The sequence below is a fragment of the Chanos chanos genome, chromosome 11, assembly GCF_902362185.1.
Source record: "Chanos chanos chromosome 11, fChaCha1.1, whole genome shotgun sequence".
Lineage (NCBI taxonomy): Eukaryota > Metazoa > Chordata > Actinopteri > Gonorynchiformes > Chanidae > Chanos > Chanos chanos.
The window spans coordinates 9,186,231-9,205,006 of record NC_044505.1 but is presented as its reverse complement, the minus strand read 5'-3'; the positions used below and the strand labels follow the sequence as shown (position 1 = coordinate 9,205,006).

At 46.3% G+C, this 18,776-nt stretch overlaps 1 protein-coding gene across 1 annotated transcript in view; it reads left to right on the top strand.

Moving 5' to 3' along the window:
- cntln (centlein, centrosomal protein) overlaps positions 1-18,776 on the top strand; it is an 81,787-nt gene that overhangs the window by 23,267 nt on the left and 39,744 nt on the right. The window contains exons 12-15 of the mRNA XM_030788301.1: positions 2,260-2,373; positions 5,565-5,686; positions 8,962-9,081; positions 16,981-17,081. Of these exons, the coding sequence (XP_030644161.1) occupies positions 2,260-2,373; positions 5,565-5,686; positions 8,962-9,081; positions 16,981-17,081 (457 nt within the window). The remainder of the gene's footprint in view (positions 1-2,259; positions 2,374-5,564; positions 5,687-8,961; positions 9,082-16,980; positions 17,082-18,776) is intronic.

Here is an 18,776-nt window from a genome sequence, read left to right as displayed (position 1 = left end):
AGACTGTACAGTGGTCCCATTCACTGTGGACATGGGGAGCAGGTCAGACGTTGACAGTGAAGCACACATGACACTGGACTGTAATCATAAAGACAGCCATTGATCAACCATGTGACCTCCATAGCCACTGCCAAGAGCCATGTGTGTGTCTGTGCGTACGCGCGCGCGTGCGTGTGTGTGTGTGAGGTACAGCTTTTGCTGTAAGTCAGCTGCCGTTTTTCTGGACGTTTTTTTTTTTTTAAACTGTGTACGGTGCAGAGTTTAGCCGCTAGCCAGCTGCTGGCAGTTTTAGCTGTTTTGCGAGAGATGAAAGAGACTGTGGAGGGAAAGTGCGTTTGGAAACAGGTCTGCGTTTGGGAGAGACGGAACGGAACAGAGCTGCATCTGCATCCGTCTCACATCATTCATTTGTCTCTGTCCATTCCCGCTGACTGTTTATTGTCCTCAAACTTCAGAAGGCACCCGTCCTTCTGGAATCTTCTCTCAAAAACACACAAAAACCTCTCGTGGTCTCACAAAGACTGTGTGTTCCTTCAATTGACACAACGCGGTTCTTCTATATCCCGAATTAGCTTTCAGTGCGTCAGTTCTGGAACGTTCTCCGAGATTGCTGTGTGATTTGTGTTCCACGTCGGGAATAAACCTCACGGCAGAAGCTTGCTTTTCCACATTTAAAATGCGTTGGATCAAAACTGAACCTGGCCAACTTTGTAGCAATTCTGGATTCTTATCAGTCGCTCTGTCCTGTTGAATCAGTTTAGTTTCTGTTTTACACAAAACCTGGAACACACCAGGCCTGGATTGGCTGATCTGGAGTGGGGTTGGACCAGCCTCTTGACACCTGCATAGTTGTTGTGCGGTCCATTTAGACACGGCGCTCCTAAGGTTCTGCTGTTGCCCACGGCAACCTGGCCAAACAACCAATCAGCACCTGATCCATATTCTCTAATGGGGCTCAGATGTACAGTTAGCCTTCATAAAAGGCGTTTTGATATTCACGTATACCCACTAGAATCTCTCGAAATAACATGCCATCCGCCAGTTCAGTCAAAACACAGAGTGAGCGAGCGAGCGAGCGATTGAGAGAGAGAGAGAGAAATCGAAAATTACACAGCTACATCGGTGAGAATTCTCTCTGACCATTCTACCCTCAGCATCAGTCAGAGTCAACAATAGAGTGGACAAAACAAAACACAGGGAAAGGCATTTGTTTTTAGAGCATTAGAGCGTAATTTGTATTTTCCTCAAGTTATTGCTTGCCTTTGCCTTTTCAGTGTCGCGTAACATATGCACCAACACACTTACGTAGGCTTGTCTAATTTCTCTCTCTCACACACACGCGCACACACACACACACACACACACACACACACACACACACACACACACACCCGACATACTTTTTCGCTTCAGATTCTGCAGGTGTTGCCTCCTCTTGAACGCACTGGGATAAATCAGCGAAAAGAGCGCAAGTTCTTTTCCCCTCCTCAGCTCCCCTCCACCTCCCCACCTCTGCGCCTCCCCTCGAGTGGCCTCCTGTTGTCCTGTGGAGTGTAACCTAGAGCCCTGATAGAGCAATTACAGACACCTCCCTCCCCACCCTTGGTAATGAGGCCTCTTTCCATAAGCCTTTAGTCTCCCTTAATGGAGTCTCATTATTGTCAAAGAAACAATGCAGATGGAAATGAACACACTCATTTGCACAGACACACTGGAACCCTTCAGCGTACGCCCACCGCAAGAGGGATACAGCTCGCTGCCCCTTACGTGCCCTGTTTGTTGGCTTTCCTTTTGCTTTTTCTATTTTCTCCTTTCTTTTCTTTTTGTTTGGAGCGGGTAGGCTGTGTGTGTGTGTGTGTGTGTGTGTGTGTGTGTGTGTGTGTGTGTGTGTGTGTGTGTGTGTGTGTGTGTGTGTTGCGAAGCGCGGGGTGTATTATCATCATTCGTGCAGGGTTTGTAATCGCGCGAGTCGTCTCTTTCTGTCTGCTGCGTGTGGTTTTGCGTTTGGTTCGGCGTCGAAGTTTCGTTCGCGCCTAGGACCTTTGTTTTTTTTTTTTTTTTGGGTGCTACACTGTTTGTACCTGGATCTGGTTTTCTTTCCCACGCACACGGGCACGCGTGTCTCACTCATTCTCTTCCTTGCTCTACCTCTCTCGCTCTCTGTCGCATACATGTGTACACTCATTCTGTCTCTCTGTTCCTCTTTTACTCACACACACACTCAAACACTTATTCTCTCTCTCTCTCTCTCTCTCTCAGAGTGCTCCCACGCTGCGCTCCAGGTCTCTGTCTCCCAGTAGCAGTGAGTGCAGTGGGACTGTCAGAGGTGTGGAGAAGAGGATTCAACAGCTACAGGAACTCCTCACACTCAAGGTGACAGAGCCGTATAAACATCCCCATCTGTGTGTGTGTGTGTGTCTCTCTCTCTCTTTCTCTGTCTGTGCCTGTAACTCTTTTATCTCATTCTTCCTCTCTCTTTCTGTTACACTCTGTACTCCTTCACACATTCTCCCTTTTCCGCTGTGCTTTACTTACTTTATTCACCCTAGTCTCTCTCTCTCTCTCTCTCTCTCTCTCTCTGATCTCATTAGCTTGTGTGGAGGGCAGACTCCTCAGGACCCCTCATGTGTGAATGTCACAGCACCTCAGGGAGAGAGGAGACAGTGGAGCGTCTCCCACCTCCTGCCTCCCCTGAGAGAGAGAGAGAGAGAGAGAGGGAAAGAGAGAAAAAGGCCCACCACCCCTTGGCCTGATGGCTCTATTATTACCTCCTATAATTACTGCAGCGTTAAGCTAATGCAAGAGACAGCTACCACAAGAGGACCCTTTCACTCCATGCTTAAAAACATCCCCCCAACCCAGAACGGCAGGCATTAGCTCTTTGTACATGTATGTGAGGTGAACATGATGTGTCCAGTGCCGTACCTGCCACCTTTAATGCTTTTGTGTATGTTTATGGAGTGAGAGATCACAGCGGGTTATGACAGAGAGAGTGTCAGTGACACAAAGGCAACTCATCCAACACAAACAGTCTCCTGTTTTTGTCTTCTCATGACTGCTGTCCTCTTCTCTCTAACCTTTCCTCCTTTCCTGGTGGTGAGGCTCCCCCTCTTTAAGCTTTCTCTCTCTCTCTCTCTCTCTCTCTCTCTCGTAAACACACACATACACACACACACACACACTCATGCTGGCCGTCTGTGAAGGCAATGAAGCAGCAGGAGTGGAGTTACTCAGGCACAGAGCTGCTGCAGGACCCACGCTTTCCACTAAACGAATCATCTGCATCGCTCTTTTGACCTTCACTCACTCACTCTGCCTGTTCCCTCTCTCTCTCTCTCTCTCTCTCTCTCTCTCTCTCTCTCTGTCTCTCCCTCTCTCTCTCTCTCTCTTTCTCTGTCTCTCCCTCTCTCTCTCTCTCTCTCTCTCTCTCTCTGTCTCTCCCTCTCTCTCTGTCTGTCTCTCCCTCTCTCTCTCTCTTTCTCTGTCTCTCCCTCTCTCGCTCTCTCTCTCTCTATCTCTCTCTCTCTCTGTCTATCTCTCTCTCTCTGTCTGTCTCACTGGCTTTGGCCAGTGGCCCAGTCAGACTGGCAGATTTCTTTGTCTCCATGTGACTCAAACAATTGTTGATTAGGTCACAGACTGTTCAAATAAAAAAAGGTTGAGTCAAGTCTGCTCTCCTTCACCTGTCCACAATTTAAAGGAGTTTGTGATGTGCGTATTACCTGCTCCCCTTTCCTTTTTTCTCGCTTTCTTTTTTCTTTTTTTCTTTTTTTTTTTTTTTTTGACCTCAGATTTGAAGTTTACATTCCACACAGTGTAAAATGAAGAGCGAAAAAGTGTTCTGTCTCCCTTTGACCAGTCACCACCGCCTTCACCTCCGTCCAAATGCCAAGGCCCAGCAAACGACCGACGCTCCGACCCCAAAGCCTCTCCTATAAGCGCGCGTTAAACGCCGAGCTGATCCGAGCCCAAAAGCAGACACTTTCCTTCACTCTCCTCCGCCTCGCCTGTCAGGCTGGTGATTATTTTTAAGGGTGAGGGGTGAGAGATTTGGGGAGGGGGGGGCGTTATCGATTGTTAGCTGGAGGGGCGCCTGGTTGCGATGCCCAGGCCCGGAGCGTGGCGGGCCCTCTAAGGGCCCACGCTACGCCATGATGTGGGTAATTCCCTGTCACTCTTTTCCCCTCAAAACACTCTCTCTCGCCCAACAGTCAGCCCATCCCTCCCTCCCCTTCTCCCTCTGTCCGGCCGTCCCTTAGACCCTTACTTCAGCTGCTTCATTAGAGCCCCACACCAAGCCCCCTCCCCACCTCCACCCTTGTTTTCTTTTTTTTTTTCTCCCAGCTTGTTTTTTTTTTTTTTTTTCTTCTTCTTCCTCCTCCTCTTCTGTCTGAAGGCTGTATGCGGGTGTCCTCTAGTGAATATAGGAGCGGTAAATCCATACGTGTCACTTTGGAGCGGACGGGCAGGCGGGCCCAGCCCTTCTCGGCCTCAGTCCGGCCTCTCGCTCGTTCTCTTTGTCCTTGTTAATAATAACAGGGTTGAGGGCCCCGTGCTTTTTCCCTCCCGGCAGGGTTGCCGTGTCATAGCGCCGGTAAACAAGCTTCTTCCCCTTTTCAAAAATCCGCTCGACATGTCGAACCCCCCCCCTCCAGCCCTGGCCACTCAAGCAGAAAGCTACTCCGCTGTTGCTGCCTGTCTCCGCTGACGTTTTCGTTCTCTCTCTCCCTCTCTCTCTCTCTCTCTCTCTCTTTCTCTCTCTTCCCCTTCGACTGAGGTCAGGATAATAGACAGGCTCTTTTTTTAATTTTTTCTTTTCTTTCTTTTTCTTTTTTTTTTTTTGTCAGGAAAATCTATATGTTTCATCGTACGAAAAGTCCCTTGTAATCTTTGGTTCACTATTTTTTTGGTGTTGTTGTTGCTGTTGTTGTTGTTTTTAGCGCATTGAAGGAGAGGCTAAGGCTAAAGTGGATATTTTGAAAACGATTTGGGAGTGACCCCCCGCCTCTGCCCCTCCCCTGCGGAGGGGGGGGTAAAAGGTGTTGTGGAGATGTCAGACTCTCCCGATTGGCCGGTCGCAGAAATGTCAGCCCATAATTATGCCTCAGGTGCCAGGTCGGCATGGAAACACACAGCACCCCCCCCCCATCATCAAAGCCAACTGAGAGACTTTCTGAATTTCTTTTCGAAAACTTCAATGCAAGAGTCAAAGAGCGGATAAATCTCACAGTTTTGGTTACAAAGTAAAACTTGTCCAGGAGTGAAGCAGCAAATTAAGTTATTTTCCTCCACTGACTCTGTGGTTTATACAAACTTAAAGTATCAAGAGCCAAATGCTCCCATTGCTTTTGTGTCTTGTTCACCAGGTAACATCATCAGATATTCAGAAAACAGATATTCACTCATTGTGTGTCTGTGTGCGTGTGTGTGTGTATGTTTGTGTGTTTGTGTGTGTGTGTGTGTGTGAGTGTGTGTGTGTGTGTGTGTTTGTGTTTGTGTGTGTGTGTGTTTGTGTGTGTGTGTGTTTGTGTGTGTTTGTGTGTGTGTGTGTGTGTGTGTGTCAGACGGAGGAGAATGAGGAGCTTCGTCGGGCACACGCCAAACGTCACGACCGGTTGCGTCTGATCCAGACCAACTACAGGACAGTTAAGGAGCAGCTGAAGGAAGCAGGGGACGCCCAAGGACGGTAAGTATCCATCAGCCCTTTGAGCGACGAACAAAGAGCATGCAGCCCACGCCGCCTCGACTCAGTCCCACCCATACCCCCAGTACACCCATACGCTGCATTAAGAGGGAGGGCCATCGCTGGCCAAAGGTCGCAGAGTGCAAGTGTTGCTTTAATGGCTCTCTTTATTCCCCTACAACCGCTCTACAGTCACAAATATCCAATAGTTGAAACACAAAGGTCTTCAAGCTAATCAATGTTTGTAGTTAGAGCTGGATCATAGTCTATGTTTTCTCCCTGTTCATTACCGTTTAAAAGGACTAAGCTGCTCTCTTTCCCTGTAAGGACCAAGGTGACTGTTTACACCACAGGCAGAGAGAGAGAGAGAGAGGGGCAGGGAGAGAAACTGAAAGAGAAGCATTTTATTTCTTGTTCAGAGGCCTGGTTTTAGATAAAACCCCAGGATCTGTGCTCAACCGGAGCAAGGCAGCCAATGTGATTAAGATTTTCCTCACCTTTTCTCTTTCTCTCTCTCTCTCTCTCTCTCTCTCTCTCTCTCTCTCTCTCTCTCTCTCTTTCTCTTCCGCTCTCTCTCTCTCTCTTTTTTCCGTCTTCTCAAGCTTTTTAAATGAAACTAATGGAAGCGTATGTTGAGTATCCACTTGGGACACAAGTGTTGACCTTGTCAGCTGGGTTCTCTCTGGGTTAATTAAAGAAAACAGCAGTGCAATGCGAGCCCGTGTGAAAAGAGTGTGAATTTATCCACCTCTGCCGTGTGTGTGTGTGTGTCTCTTTGTGTGGGTGTGTGTTAAACGGGGAACAAAGAGAAACAGCACACGGGAGAACAGCGTGCTCTTATATCAATACATTTTGAAACACACCTCTTTTGAGTTCTGGTAAGATTTTCTTTTTGACTGTTTTGTTTTTTTTTCTTCCCTTTCTTCGTTCAGGATATCTTCTGACAGTCTCACAGTGCAAAATTCATACCCACAGATTTTTTATGAGTCCAGAAAACTCCCACATAAAGGAACAGGCTCGTTGTTCAAACGAAAAACAAAACATAAAAAAGAATGTGCTCTTTTCCATTTTCCACTTCTACTTGTATTTCCTCTTCTCTCTGTCTTGTCTTTGTCACTGTATGTTGAAAATGTTTTCGGCTTTTTTGAGCTCTTACACCCCCCCCCCCCCCTCCAAAACTCCCGCCTCCCACCCTCTTTAGGCAGCTGAGGTCCGCTGGGACTCTGCCAGTCAGTTCTGGAGACAATAGAAAATGAAGAACCTCAGTTAAATGTTGAGAAATCAGTCCTAACAAGTCAGAGGGGAGAAAGTCAGCTTTCATAGCTTTTTGGGCTTGTTAAGGGTCCCCCTGCTGCCACCATGCTGGGATGCCTTGTTCTTTTTTTTTTTTTCCCCTCCAGCTCCCCCCCCCCCCCCCGCTTCTTGCTCCCTCTGGAACCCAGCAAGTGTATTTGGGGACAGAACAGAGGGGGCCGGGGGGGTAGGGGCTTGGGGGCTTTGCATGACAGTGTCATGTCATGTTTATGTTTTTGAATGCTTTTGTCTTGAAGAATCCTTTCACATATTTGTCTTCCTACTCCAATTTTTTTTATTGGGGGGGGGGGGGGGGGTGCTTCTAATGTAGGATCCCAAGTCCTATAAAAATGGAGACCTAGAAAGTGTTGAAATGCTACGTTCCCCAGCTTCTGTGGATGTAGACTGGTTAAAAGTTAAACGCTGGAGCTAATTTCATTAGCCGTTGTTGCTAGCTATAATAGCCCAGCTGGCAGAAGGTCTCTTTCTCTCACAGTCACGCATCAGTCTTCATATACTGGACGAATATATTAGTGAGAATGAGAGTGGACACCAGTGAGGGCTAGGCTTCAGCGTACTGGCGTTCCGCTGTAGGCTAACCTCTCATTAGCATTCAACAGCCTCATGCTGTACTACCCTGATGTAACTTGATGCGTCGTTCTTCATTAGCTTCCCGCTAAAACCAACACCACTACGGTGGACTACACCCTCTACCCTGTTCTATCCCCTCTTAAACCTGCAATTCATAAGTTTCTAAATAAGACTGGGGGCGATGGGACAAGTAAATAAAATTAGAGGTTATTACAACATCCACACCCTGATCAAAGTTACACTCATAAACAGATTCGCCTGAATCAAAGCAATTAGAAGCCGCTTTTTTTCCGGAAAGTTCTTCCCAGCCTTTTTTTTTTCTTTTTCTCCCCATCAGCTATTTAATGAAGTCAAAAGTGCTGCAGGGCCAGAGGAACGCGGTTAAAAAATCGTCTCCCTCTTCAAGCATGAGAGTCAGGTTCTATCTCTTGAATATGTCCTTAAGGAAACCGTTTAAGAGTTTTAACGTTTAAAGTTTCACAACTGATTGAGAAGGGGGGATTCTTTTGGCCTTTTCGGTTGTGCTATTTGTTATCCCCAAAAAGGGCAACGCTTTTCTGCTTAACCGAGCACTTTCACACAGTAAAACCCGTCGCTCCCACCAGTGCTAAAATACCACCTCTGTATGAGAACATCAGCCATTTTTGGTTACTTTGCCGCATTCAACCAAAGAAGGGGGGTTTAAGTAGTATTAGTGTAGCAAAGCTTTGCTATGCTCCTCCAGGGTCTGCAAGGTGGGGAAAGGCCTTTAGCCAGTGTTCTCTCCTGTTTTGTTTAGAGTCCAGTAAGAGAAGAGAGGAAAATATAAAAAAAAAAAACATGCAAGAACTCTCTTGTTCTTTTCTGCGTTATTCAAATCTAGCTGTCATCCGCAGCCATGTCTGTGAACAAAACGCGCTAATTTAACTACAGTAGGTCAGAAAAGCAGAAAGCAGATTATTAGCTGGGCTATTGGGATTTGATGGAGTGTGTATGTATATATGTGTGAATTTGTGTGTGTATGTGTGTGGCAGGTGGTGTCGCCGTTTATGAATATCATTAAGAATTCATAAGTGAGTTATTCTGTGTGAGAATGACCTCGTCTGTGTTTTATCATTATATGAATTTGCATAGAGCTCAGGGAATACTCTTCTCCAGGCCACTAAGGCACTGCCTTGGGCTTAAACAAGTGTGTGTGTGTGTGTGTGTGTGTGTCAAAGTGAAGGCCACTTACTAATTTAAATACTGCCAAACATGGAGAAAACACATAGGGCTTCAGAGACCGGAGACTGGTCTCCTTTCGTGGCTAGAATCGACAAAAGGCTACAAAGTGACGTTGACTGGTTTTGTGTGTGTGTGTGTGTGTGTGTGTGTGTGTGTGTGTGTGTGTGTACATGTGTGTGTGTGTTTTACAGCCCCAGAGGCAAAGGCCCACGGCGGGCGGAGCCCTGGCAGCTACGTCAGGAGGACAGCGACGGGGTGTGGAACGAGCTGGCCTTCTTCAAAAAGCAAAACAAAAAACTCTTAATCGAAAAGTAAGTCACCCACTGTCTTTTAGGCTTCTCCTTCTTTTTGAAATCCATCCCGGCCACCTCTCTCTCTCTCTTTTTCTCTCTCTCTCTCTCTCTCTCTCTCTCTCTCGCCCTCTCTCTCGCCCTCTCTCTCTCCCTCTCTCTCTCTCTCTCTGCTACAGTTTTGTTAGTGTAAAACTTTGATTGCATCCCCCCTGAACTTCCCAGTGTCCTCTCTTTCCCTCTCATTATTAGCATTCAGCATGAAATCCCACTCAACATCATTAGCTCTCTCTAGTCTGGCTCAAAAATGCATACCTGAAACATTTTTTTTTTCCTTCCATTTTTTTTCTGGGATGAACAGAACTATGTACTTGTGAAATGTCTTTATTTTCTGTGCCATGTCAGTGATTAAAGATTGTTACTGGCTGGCAACGGTTTTTCACACCACGTCCACTAGCATGGGTGAGAAACATTTGTCCGTAATGGTAAAAACTATTTAGAAAATATTAGTTTGTCAAATAAAAATGCCACAGATTAGTGATATGCCTCTGTTGCTCAAAAACGCATTTTTTTCATTTCCTGTGTGCATTTCTGCAGCTGTGTAAATACCTGGTGCTCCTGTCTAGCAGCAAAATGAATTGAATTCCCATATACAGTTCTAGCATAAGAATGTGTGTGTGTGTGTGTGTGCGCGTGCTAATTGCCATTGCTCTTGTTTGCTTAAGGTGTCGCTCTTTGCCCCCCCCCCCCCCCTCCCCAGGCCACACAGCCCCTCCCAATCCCCTCATGTTTACTGAGTCTCATTTGACATCTCCTCAGCCGAAGGAGGGGATGCTGGAGTGGTGGTGGGGGCGGGCGTGGGGTGGGGGTGGGGTGGGGGTGGGGTGGGGGGGCCTAACCTCGCCAACCAAACTCCACCAAGACCCCCCCCCCCCCCCACATCCCAACCCCACACACCTCGGATCCCCCCTCCCGTTTGATCTCCGGCACTCTGCTACCCCTTCTCTCCCTCTCATACAGGAGCCCCCCCCCCCGCCGCCCCAACCCCTCTCGTCCCCACCCCCCTCCCTCCTCCCCCTCCGCCATGTCCTGCTAATCCCAGCTGAGCTCATTATGAAGTAGCCCGGCTGCTTCCCTCTCTCTCCGCGCAAGTCAGAGCTGTCCGAGCTAATTACAGGCTAGAAAGCCGCGGCTGCCTGTTAGCGGGGGCCCCTGTAGCCGCCACACGGCTAACACTGACTCGCATCTCGGAAGTGACCTGAGAAAAGCACGAGGGAGCCGCTCTCTCTTTCTTTCCCGCGCCGCGCCTGTCCTTCGGGGTTAGCGCTGATCCCCTTCATGCCGCGCTGCCCCGGCACTAAGTAAACTTGGCCTAGCCTTACTTGCGCTTTCCTTGAAAGGAAAGAAATGGGGGGGGGGGGGGGGTTACTTGCTTTGATCTCGTCTCACTCCGGTGACCGTGACTCGTTTGGCGTGATTGAGGAAGCACAGGTCCAAGAACCTTTCGCTTTCTCTCTCTTGTTCTCTCTCTACGTCTCTTTCTCTCACACTGCGTCTCTCTCTCTCTGTCTCTCTCTCTCTCTTTCTAGCTCTATGTCTCTCTCTGTTTTTTGTTTTCCTCTCTGTCTTTCAGCATCCCTCCTTTTGCTTCTATCAACTCCTGTCTTTCTCTTTGTCTCTGAAAGGATGACTTTCTCACTGTTTCTTTTGTCTTAATTACTCACTCTCTGTCTCTCTCTCTCCCTCTCTCTCTCTCTCTCTCTCTCTCTTCCCCTTTATAGCGAATTGCAAAAGAGGGACGGTGAGTCCATGCAAGGTGTAATTAGGCTGCGTTTTCTTTTATCACGCTGTTTCACTGCCCAGCCAAGTAAATTACTGTTGATGGCCAACAATTAAGATCGGGCTGTTGCTCAACGCAATAACAGGCCAAACGTTGCCCCTCCTCACAACACCCCCCCCCCCCCCCCCCCCCCAAACCCACCCCACCCCACCTTACCCCACCCTACCCCACCTTACCCCACCCTGGGCCGGCGATCAGTGGCAGCATGCCATTCCTCTGACCGAATTAGGATGAGTGCTCCTCCTGAAGGTTGCGCTCACGAGCGTAGATGCGCGCTCTTTTTCCCCGCTAATGGTTAATTACCTCCTAGCGGCGATGGGTTTTGGGCCCCTTAATTGCTGCCGGATACTTAAAAGACCAGTGGTGGGCCGTCGGGCGGCCTCGTCTCTCAACATTCATTACTCCGCCGTCCGTTCGTTCGTGCACCCCCCCCCCCACCCCCCGCCCCCAAATCGCCGGCGGACGTTACTCTCAGGACCTCCAATCGCCCGTCCTCACATAAAGAAGCCGCATGGTCCAAACTGCCCGTTTTTCCAAACGAGGTAAGTTCGTCTCTCAGGGTATCTCTTTTGGACTGCAGAGGGCAAGTTACTCACTCTTAACCTCTCCTTTCCTCATTGCCTCTTTTTCTTTTTTTTTTCTTCTCTCTCCTCTGTTTACTCAGAGGATGGGCCTGTTTGTGAGTGAAGTGGGTTTCACACTGTTAGGATCCTCTCTCTCTCGCTCTTTCGCTCTCTCTCTTTCTCTCTCACAAGGCCTTTTGTAAAATGAGTGTGGAGATGCTGGGGCCAACGCATGGTTCCTCTGAAGGCTTATGGGTAATGTGAACAGACCTGCCCTTGAGGAAGTCGTTCCTCAAGGCGAGTTTTGAGCAGTAAAATGCCGCCTCCGTGTCTCATTTAGGTGGAACAGGGTCGAGTTTTCTTAGAAGTGATTTAAATCATGGCGAACTCGTCATATTTTAACTTGACTCAAAGACACACCTCGCGAACCGGCCGCCAAGACGGCGAAGTACGGAAAAGATGCCGAGATATGTTTTCGGCCTATACCCAGCGCTTTAACCTGGAACGGTTGGCGTTGCTTTTATAACGTGCGATAATCTCTCTCCGCCTTTGGGACGATTGTGCCATTTGTTGTTGTTACATATTAAAATCAGCGGGAAGGCAAAGGTATAAGATCATCAACGGCTCTTATTCGACGACAAATAGCAACCTCTGAATGTCAAACAAAGACAGTGAGCTTAGAACACACCTCACCCCCCCCATCCCCACCCCCCCACTCCAAATCGCACTCTTGAGGGAAATGGTTTAAATTAAGTAAATTGCAAAGGCAAATAAAAGCCGAGAGCTGGGGCGCATTCCAACTGAAATTTCCTTCTTGTCGTTCAGCAGGGTGAGAAATGTTGATTCACCCTGGGATCGCTTCTCTCCTCTCCTCTCCTCTCCTCTCGCCTCCGTACAGACACTCTCTCTCTCTCTCTGTCTCTCTCTCTCTCATTATACATGTGCCGGGTGCTCTCTGTGTCCGCGTGTTGTTAATTGTTGTTAAAGGGCTGTTGGTTAAAAAGAGGCAGGAATTATTTAGGTCTCATCAACAGGGATAAACACAGCCCTTAGATGGAAGATGGCTACATTCAGACGACATCAAAGCATAAATTAAGCAGCCATTACATGGCAGGGGTGGGGTGGGGTGGGGGGGATAAAAAAAAGCCTTTGAGATGATTTTCGCTCACGCACCCTCCGCAGAGTGACCATTACAGACTCAATCCCCGACTTTGACTTTAATGAAGTTTAATAAAGTTTACCCTCTCTTTTTTTTTTCTCTCCAGCGTAGCTGTTTTTCTGTTTCATCATCTGACTGCTAAAAGGTATTATGGGTAACGAGTATCTTTTTTGCCCTGGGTCCCAAAGCCAAAGACCTAAGACCAAGTAATGTACAAAAGACGGAATAATTTATGTGTGTTTTGAAGAAGACCACTACTGTTGCCCCCCCCCACCCCCCCACCTCCATCAATTATTTGTATAATTAACAATTCTGAAAAACCGGGGTCTTGCGTGTAATGATTAAACACATTTTTTTTTAACTTCTCTCTTCTCCTTAGACCTCTGTTACGATCTGCGGACCTTGGAAAGCATTAATGTACCAAACGATATTCAGATGTTCCTATGGTGACATCTGTTGATGTGCTTGACTGGTCAAAGACTTTGCCTAAAAATGTTAGCTTTCTGGCGTGTAATTGTAAAAATGCACTGAAGTCTTTGTAAATTATCTCACTAAAATCTGACGCGCAATTGAGACCTCACTAATTTTGGACTAATTAAGTGGATTTGTGGAAACAAAAAGAAACTTGCAGTACACATGTCAGAAAACTCTTTTTCTGTTTGCTTGAAATATTTACTTTGCTCACTGGGGTTGTACCACCAGAAGACATATTCAAAAATCAGTATTTCTAGTGGTTTTAAATACCTGGAGTGTAGTTGATCTAACTCAGTTAATGATGAAAAAAGGCCATTTTAACCTCAGGCATAGCTTGTTCATTACAATAAAATACATGCACAATATATACCAAACCATACATACAGACGCAAACGCACATAGAGGCAAGTACTGTGTGTTTATAGCATCACATTTTTCCCAGTCTCACAGTCTCAAAGCCCTTCAGCAGTGTGTACTATGACTTCTACCCTGTTGCTTTTTTTGTATGGCCTGCAGCCATTGTGCAGAGAACAGTGAATATTGCTCAGATCCTGCTGGAAGCGACAGTGAGTGAGAAGCGCACCCCCCCGTCCCCCACCCCCCTCCCACCCCCACCCCCTTCTCACAAGCTCAGACAAGAGAGAACTCCCTATGGTGCTACCTAACGACATCTTCCCTCAGTCCTTAACCGAAGCGAGATTCCGCTCTTTGGCTACCTGAGAGCGCCAGAAGTGGTCTGCTCTCCTCTCTCATGTGCTTAGCATGATGTAGAGAGACACAGGGAGGGGGAGAGGGAGAGGGAGGTGTGTGAGAGCTTGGCGGTCAGAAAGGATACGCTACCGCAGTCAGTGCTCGAAGCTCTGAGGCCGGCTCAGGTAAAAGATCAAACGATAAGGTGATGGAGGGACGGTTGGACGGACAGATAGACGGGTAGCTGGACGAATCGCTCTCGGCTACCCTGTGTACTTCAGGAGGAGGGTTTTAGGAAACGTGCGAATCAAAGACTTGATTTCAAGACTTGATTTCATTTGTTTTCCAGCGACTTTTAGAAAACACGCCTCATTCGATATGAGTGATTTGAAGCTAGTCATGCTCCTAACATCAGAATAATGACCTGAAACGTATCCCAGTGATTGCTAACTGCTAATTGCTAATAACAGCTACTCTGTATTCATAATTACACAGTCATAGCTGATCAATCTTTTTTTTTTTTTTTTTTAAACCAGCATGGCTGGTTCTTACTGTCCTCACCTGTCTCTGAAGGGAATCACTCAACCCTGGTCCTGCCAGTGTTTTATGAACTCCTGAAATACATAAAATGAACTCAGAGCATAGTTAAGCAATAAAATGAAGGTTGTCCGGCTCCTGCTAATATTAAACATTTGGTTTGGGAGGAGAGAAGTCAATTTAATCAGGAACTCCTGCTCCTCCTTTATTCCCTTTTCGGCCTGTTCCCGATTCTGTGCTGTTTGCCGCAAAGAAAAAAAAAAGAGCAGCAGCCGGATCCTCAACCCTCTTGGCGAAAACTCCTCTTACCTCTTCATTCATTTATTCTAAAAGATATCTAACCGACACGGAAAACTCCGGAGATGGACCTGCTTGCCATCCTCAGGGAGCCACCTTGCCTGCAAATAAACATCTGTTATTCAAATGGAGTTATTCACACAAGACGTGGAAAGACAGGAACGAGGGAGGAAGGGAAGATAAGAGATTGGGGGGGGGGCAGGGGTTCGCAACTTCTCAGAAAACAATTATATCCCGTTGACACATGTAGAGTCAGGTGGGTGTCACTGTGTTTTAATTTAACGTAGCACGGTGGTGCGGGGGGAGAGAATCTCCGCAACTGGTTCTGTCCAACTGTTGTGATAATACACCTTATCAGAACTTCGTTAATGCTGTTTAGAGGTGGTGAAACCCAGGAGAACCGACTGCAGCTCAAAAGACCTTGTGATTCGGACTTGCACTTTGAACCTTTACAAAAAAAAAAAAAAAAGAGTGTGAGGGAGTGATTGTTGAAGTTCACATAAAACACACCTTTCTCTTTGCCTAGCATGTCAGCTGTCCGTGTGACAGCTACAGTATTTTCAGACGTTCAGTTGTGAATACCAGTTTCGCTTCACACCGCTAACTAGATTTTTTCCTTCAGTTCTTCATGTGTTGGACAGGAAAAAAAAAAAGGAATTTCGAAGACGGACTTTGTTTGGTTGAGACATCACCGTCTCTAGAGAGTCATCACCGTCTCCTGCAGGCCCATTGTGTGAAGAAACTGAATCCATATTCTGGGATATTGAAAGAAAAGCACTGTCTTTCAATCCAAATGACCTGGCAGGAGTGTGACTCTTAGTGTCGCGTCGATATCCGGACATCTGCAAATGCACTCATTAGAAACCCTAGATGGCTTTAGCCAGCCCATACCCTGCCCGGTCCTGCTCTGTGAGGCTGTGTGTGCGTGTATGTGTGTGTGTGTCCTCTGAGGACAGACATGGATATATTAGCTATTAGCTGAGTGCTGCGTCGTCGCATCGACTTGGGACATTTATAGAGGGAAAAAATCTATAACGGGAGGGCATTCTGCATTTTCACAAGCTGATGAGGTTTTTTTTTTTTTTTTTTTTTTGCGTTTCTTTTTTTGTTTGTTTATTTTGTTTCGTTTTGCTCTTGGTGACTTTTACTGCAACCAGAGAGAGCAAGAAAAAAAACAAACAAACAAACAAAAAAAACTAATCCGGTCCTCCATACAATGTAAACTTACAATAGAGGATGTCCCTGTGGACGAAAAAAAAAAAAGATACATATGAATATATATTTAGCCGTCAGATACGTGTGTGTGTGTATGTGCGTATGTGTGTGTGTATGTATATGAAGTGATTTTTGAACGTAAGCTCACCTTAAACCGTGGTGTTACCTGAGGTTCTTTGATATTTTTCTTTTCCTGACGGCGTTGCGAGAGACTCCCCAGACTGCGGAGCAGGGAGTGGGAAGAGGCAAGCCACTGCAAGCCACGTTCAACAGAGACTTTGCTCCTCTTTCTCCGACTTGGAGCTGAAGAAACTAGGGGAGGGGATCTAGGTGTGTGTTTCAGGTGCGGGGCGCCTCGCTGGGGCCTCCCCTGATCCTCCACAGATTTCTTGTGGGTCCTAAGAATAACTTGAAAGTGCGATCTTGAGCGTGGCTTTTTTTTTTTTTTTCTCCCCCTCCGCTCTTAATTAGCCATTAGCATGAATAAAGCTAATTGCGGGGAGCTAATTGGGCTTAGTTTCAGTTACTTGTCTGTTTCGGATTCCCCTTGCCACTCCTTGCCTCTCTCTTTCTCTCTCTCTCTCCCCAGGCGTAGGAGAGTATACCCCATACCCTGCCTGGATTTATTTTGTGTGTGTGTGTGTGTGTGTTGCTTGTCAGTTAGCACTTTGATATCTCAAAGCATTAAAAGCTATTTAATTAGGGAGGTTTCTTTTTATATCCCTCTCTCAGTAGGGGAGAGATTTGGTTGGTGTCAGAGTTGATGTGGCACAAAAGGTAAAAAGTGGAAGTTTTCAAAATCACAGGGCTTAACGTTTGCTCTCTCTTTTGCTCCCTCTCTCTCTCTTGCTACTTTTCTCTCCGTCTCTCTCTCTCTCTCTCTCTCTCTGTTTCTGTCTCCCTCTGTCTCTTTCTCTCACGAAAGCACTGTTCCGCACCAAAGTGAATGGAACTGAAAACTCATCGACACACTGTTTACACTTCCAGTCATCATATTTCGTTACAGCTTTGATGAGAATCTTTTTAAAATGTTTAAAAAAGAAAGACAGAGAAGAGAAGACGTGACAAACGCACATCCACACCCACTCATGCCCATCACTTCAGTTCACTCCTGATTTGTTTTTGTTACGTGTGTATCTTGTCAGGGCTAATTTGGAGGAGGAGCTGGATCTTCTTCGTGTCCAGGCTGCTATGGACAGAGCCACTGCCCATGAGCTTCGCATGAACCTGGAGGAGGATCGACTAGGTACGGTACACACCCTAATCCACGACTGTTACCCATATAACATTCACGTAAACGTGCCGCATGCGCACCTTGGTCAGCAGGTCTTCGGTTCAGTTTGGCATACGGTCGCCCTGATTCCTTAGAGCCTCCTCTGGATTGTTTCATAAAACAAAAAGACTTATTACTGTGTGTTTTTTTTTAATCACCGATATATATAAGTTTAAATCGTAGGGTTTTTTTTTTGTTAAACAGCATAGTGTCCACACAAGCAGGATTAGGCTGCACCTAGCAGTGACTGTACAAGATGCCGATGCCCACAGAAGTTTAGAGTCCAACAGAACTTTGTTACTGCAGGGGCTCTTTAAGAACATAACTTAGCAAGTGTCAGTTGGCTATAACGACCAGACCATGATTATCACAAGCCATGCTCAAGCATGAAACAGCATATGGCAAATAGTGTCATAACACACATCTTTTCAAAGGCATGTAGCATTTACTTGTAGTGTACACCATATGACACTGAGCTTTCAGCAGTCATATGGTGTTGCATGTTCCCATTGTCATGTGCATGGCATATTTATTACCCCACATGACAAGGAGAGCATGAGGGGCCGATTTGCAAGTTTATTTACAGTGTGAATTTCGACCGCAGTCTCACTTTACCATTTGATATGTTTGACATTTTCACAAGGATCTAATATAGCTGGCCCTTCCCCGAAGGTGTCCTTTAGTTAATGACCTGAGGGAAGTCCATCAGTTATTATTCATTTTAAAGGACAGTTTTCCATGGGTTTAGTGTGCTGAAAAAAAGTCTTTAAGATGACTTTAAGTTGTGACAGTTAAGAGTTTTACCAGTTTGTAGAGTGGTTAAAACAGAGAGGGAGATACACAGTTGTACATGGAATAGGACAAGTGACAACCGCTGAGTCCATTGTACCGTGTCACACAGCTACAGGGTACACACACACACACACTCACACACTTTCAACATCTCTAACGGGGGATGCTGGCGCCATACACAGAATGGCCGTCATACTGTGTGAATTTAATGAATAGACACAACAGGCATTATTCCCACAATACAGTTTTGTTCCTTTCAGCCCATACTCTCATCCACCCTTATGTAGAATTATTACTGTACTCTCATCCACCCTTATGTAGAATCATTACTGTACTCTCATCCACCCTTATATAGAATTATTACTGTACTCTCATCCACAGCAATGTAGAATTATTACTGTACTCTCATCCACCGCAATGTAGAATTATTACTGTACTCTCATCCACCGCAATGTAGAATTATTACTGTACTCTCATCCACCCTTATGCAGAATTGTTACTGTACTCTCATCCACCCTTATGTGTAATTGTTACTGTCCTCTCATCCACCCTTATGTACAATTATTACTGTACTCTCATTTACAGTAATGTAGAATCATTACTGTACTCTCATTTACAGTAATGTAGAATTATTACTCTCCTCTCATTTACGGTAATGTAGAATTATATCTGTACCTTCATTTACAGTAATGTAGAATTATTACTTTAGTCTCACTTATAGCAGTGTAGAATTATTACTGTACACTCATCCACCCCAATGTTTAATTATTACTCTCCTCTCATCCACAGTAATGTAGAATTATTACAATGTGTCATAAACCTCAGGAGTTACCTGTGGGGTTTGAATCTCCAGCCCTCAGATTACTGGGCAAATTC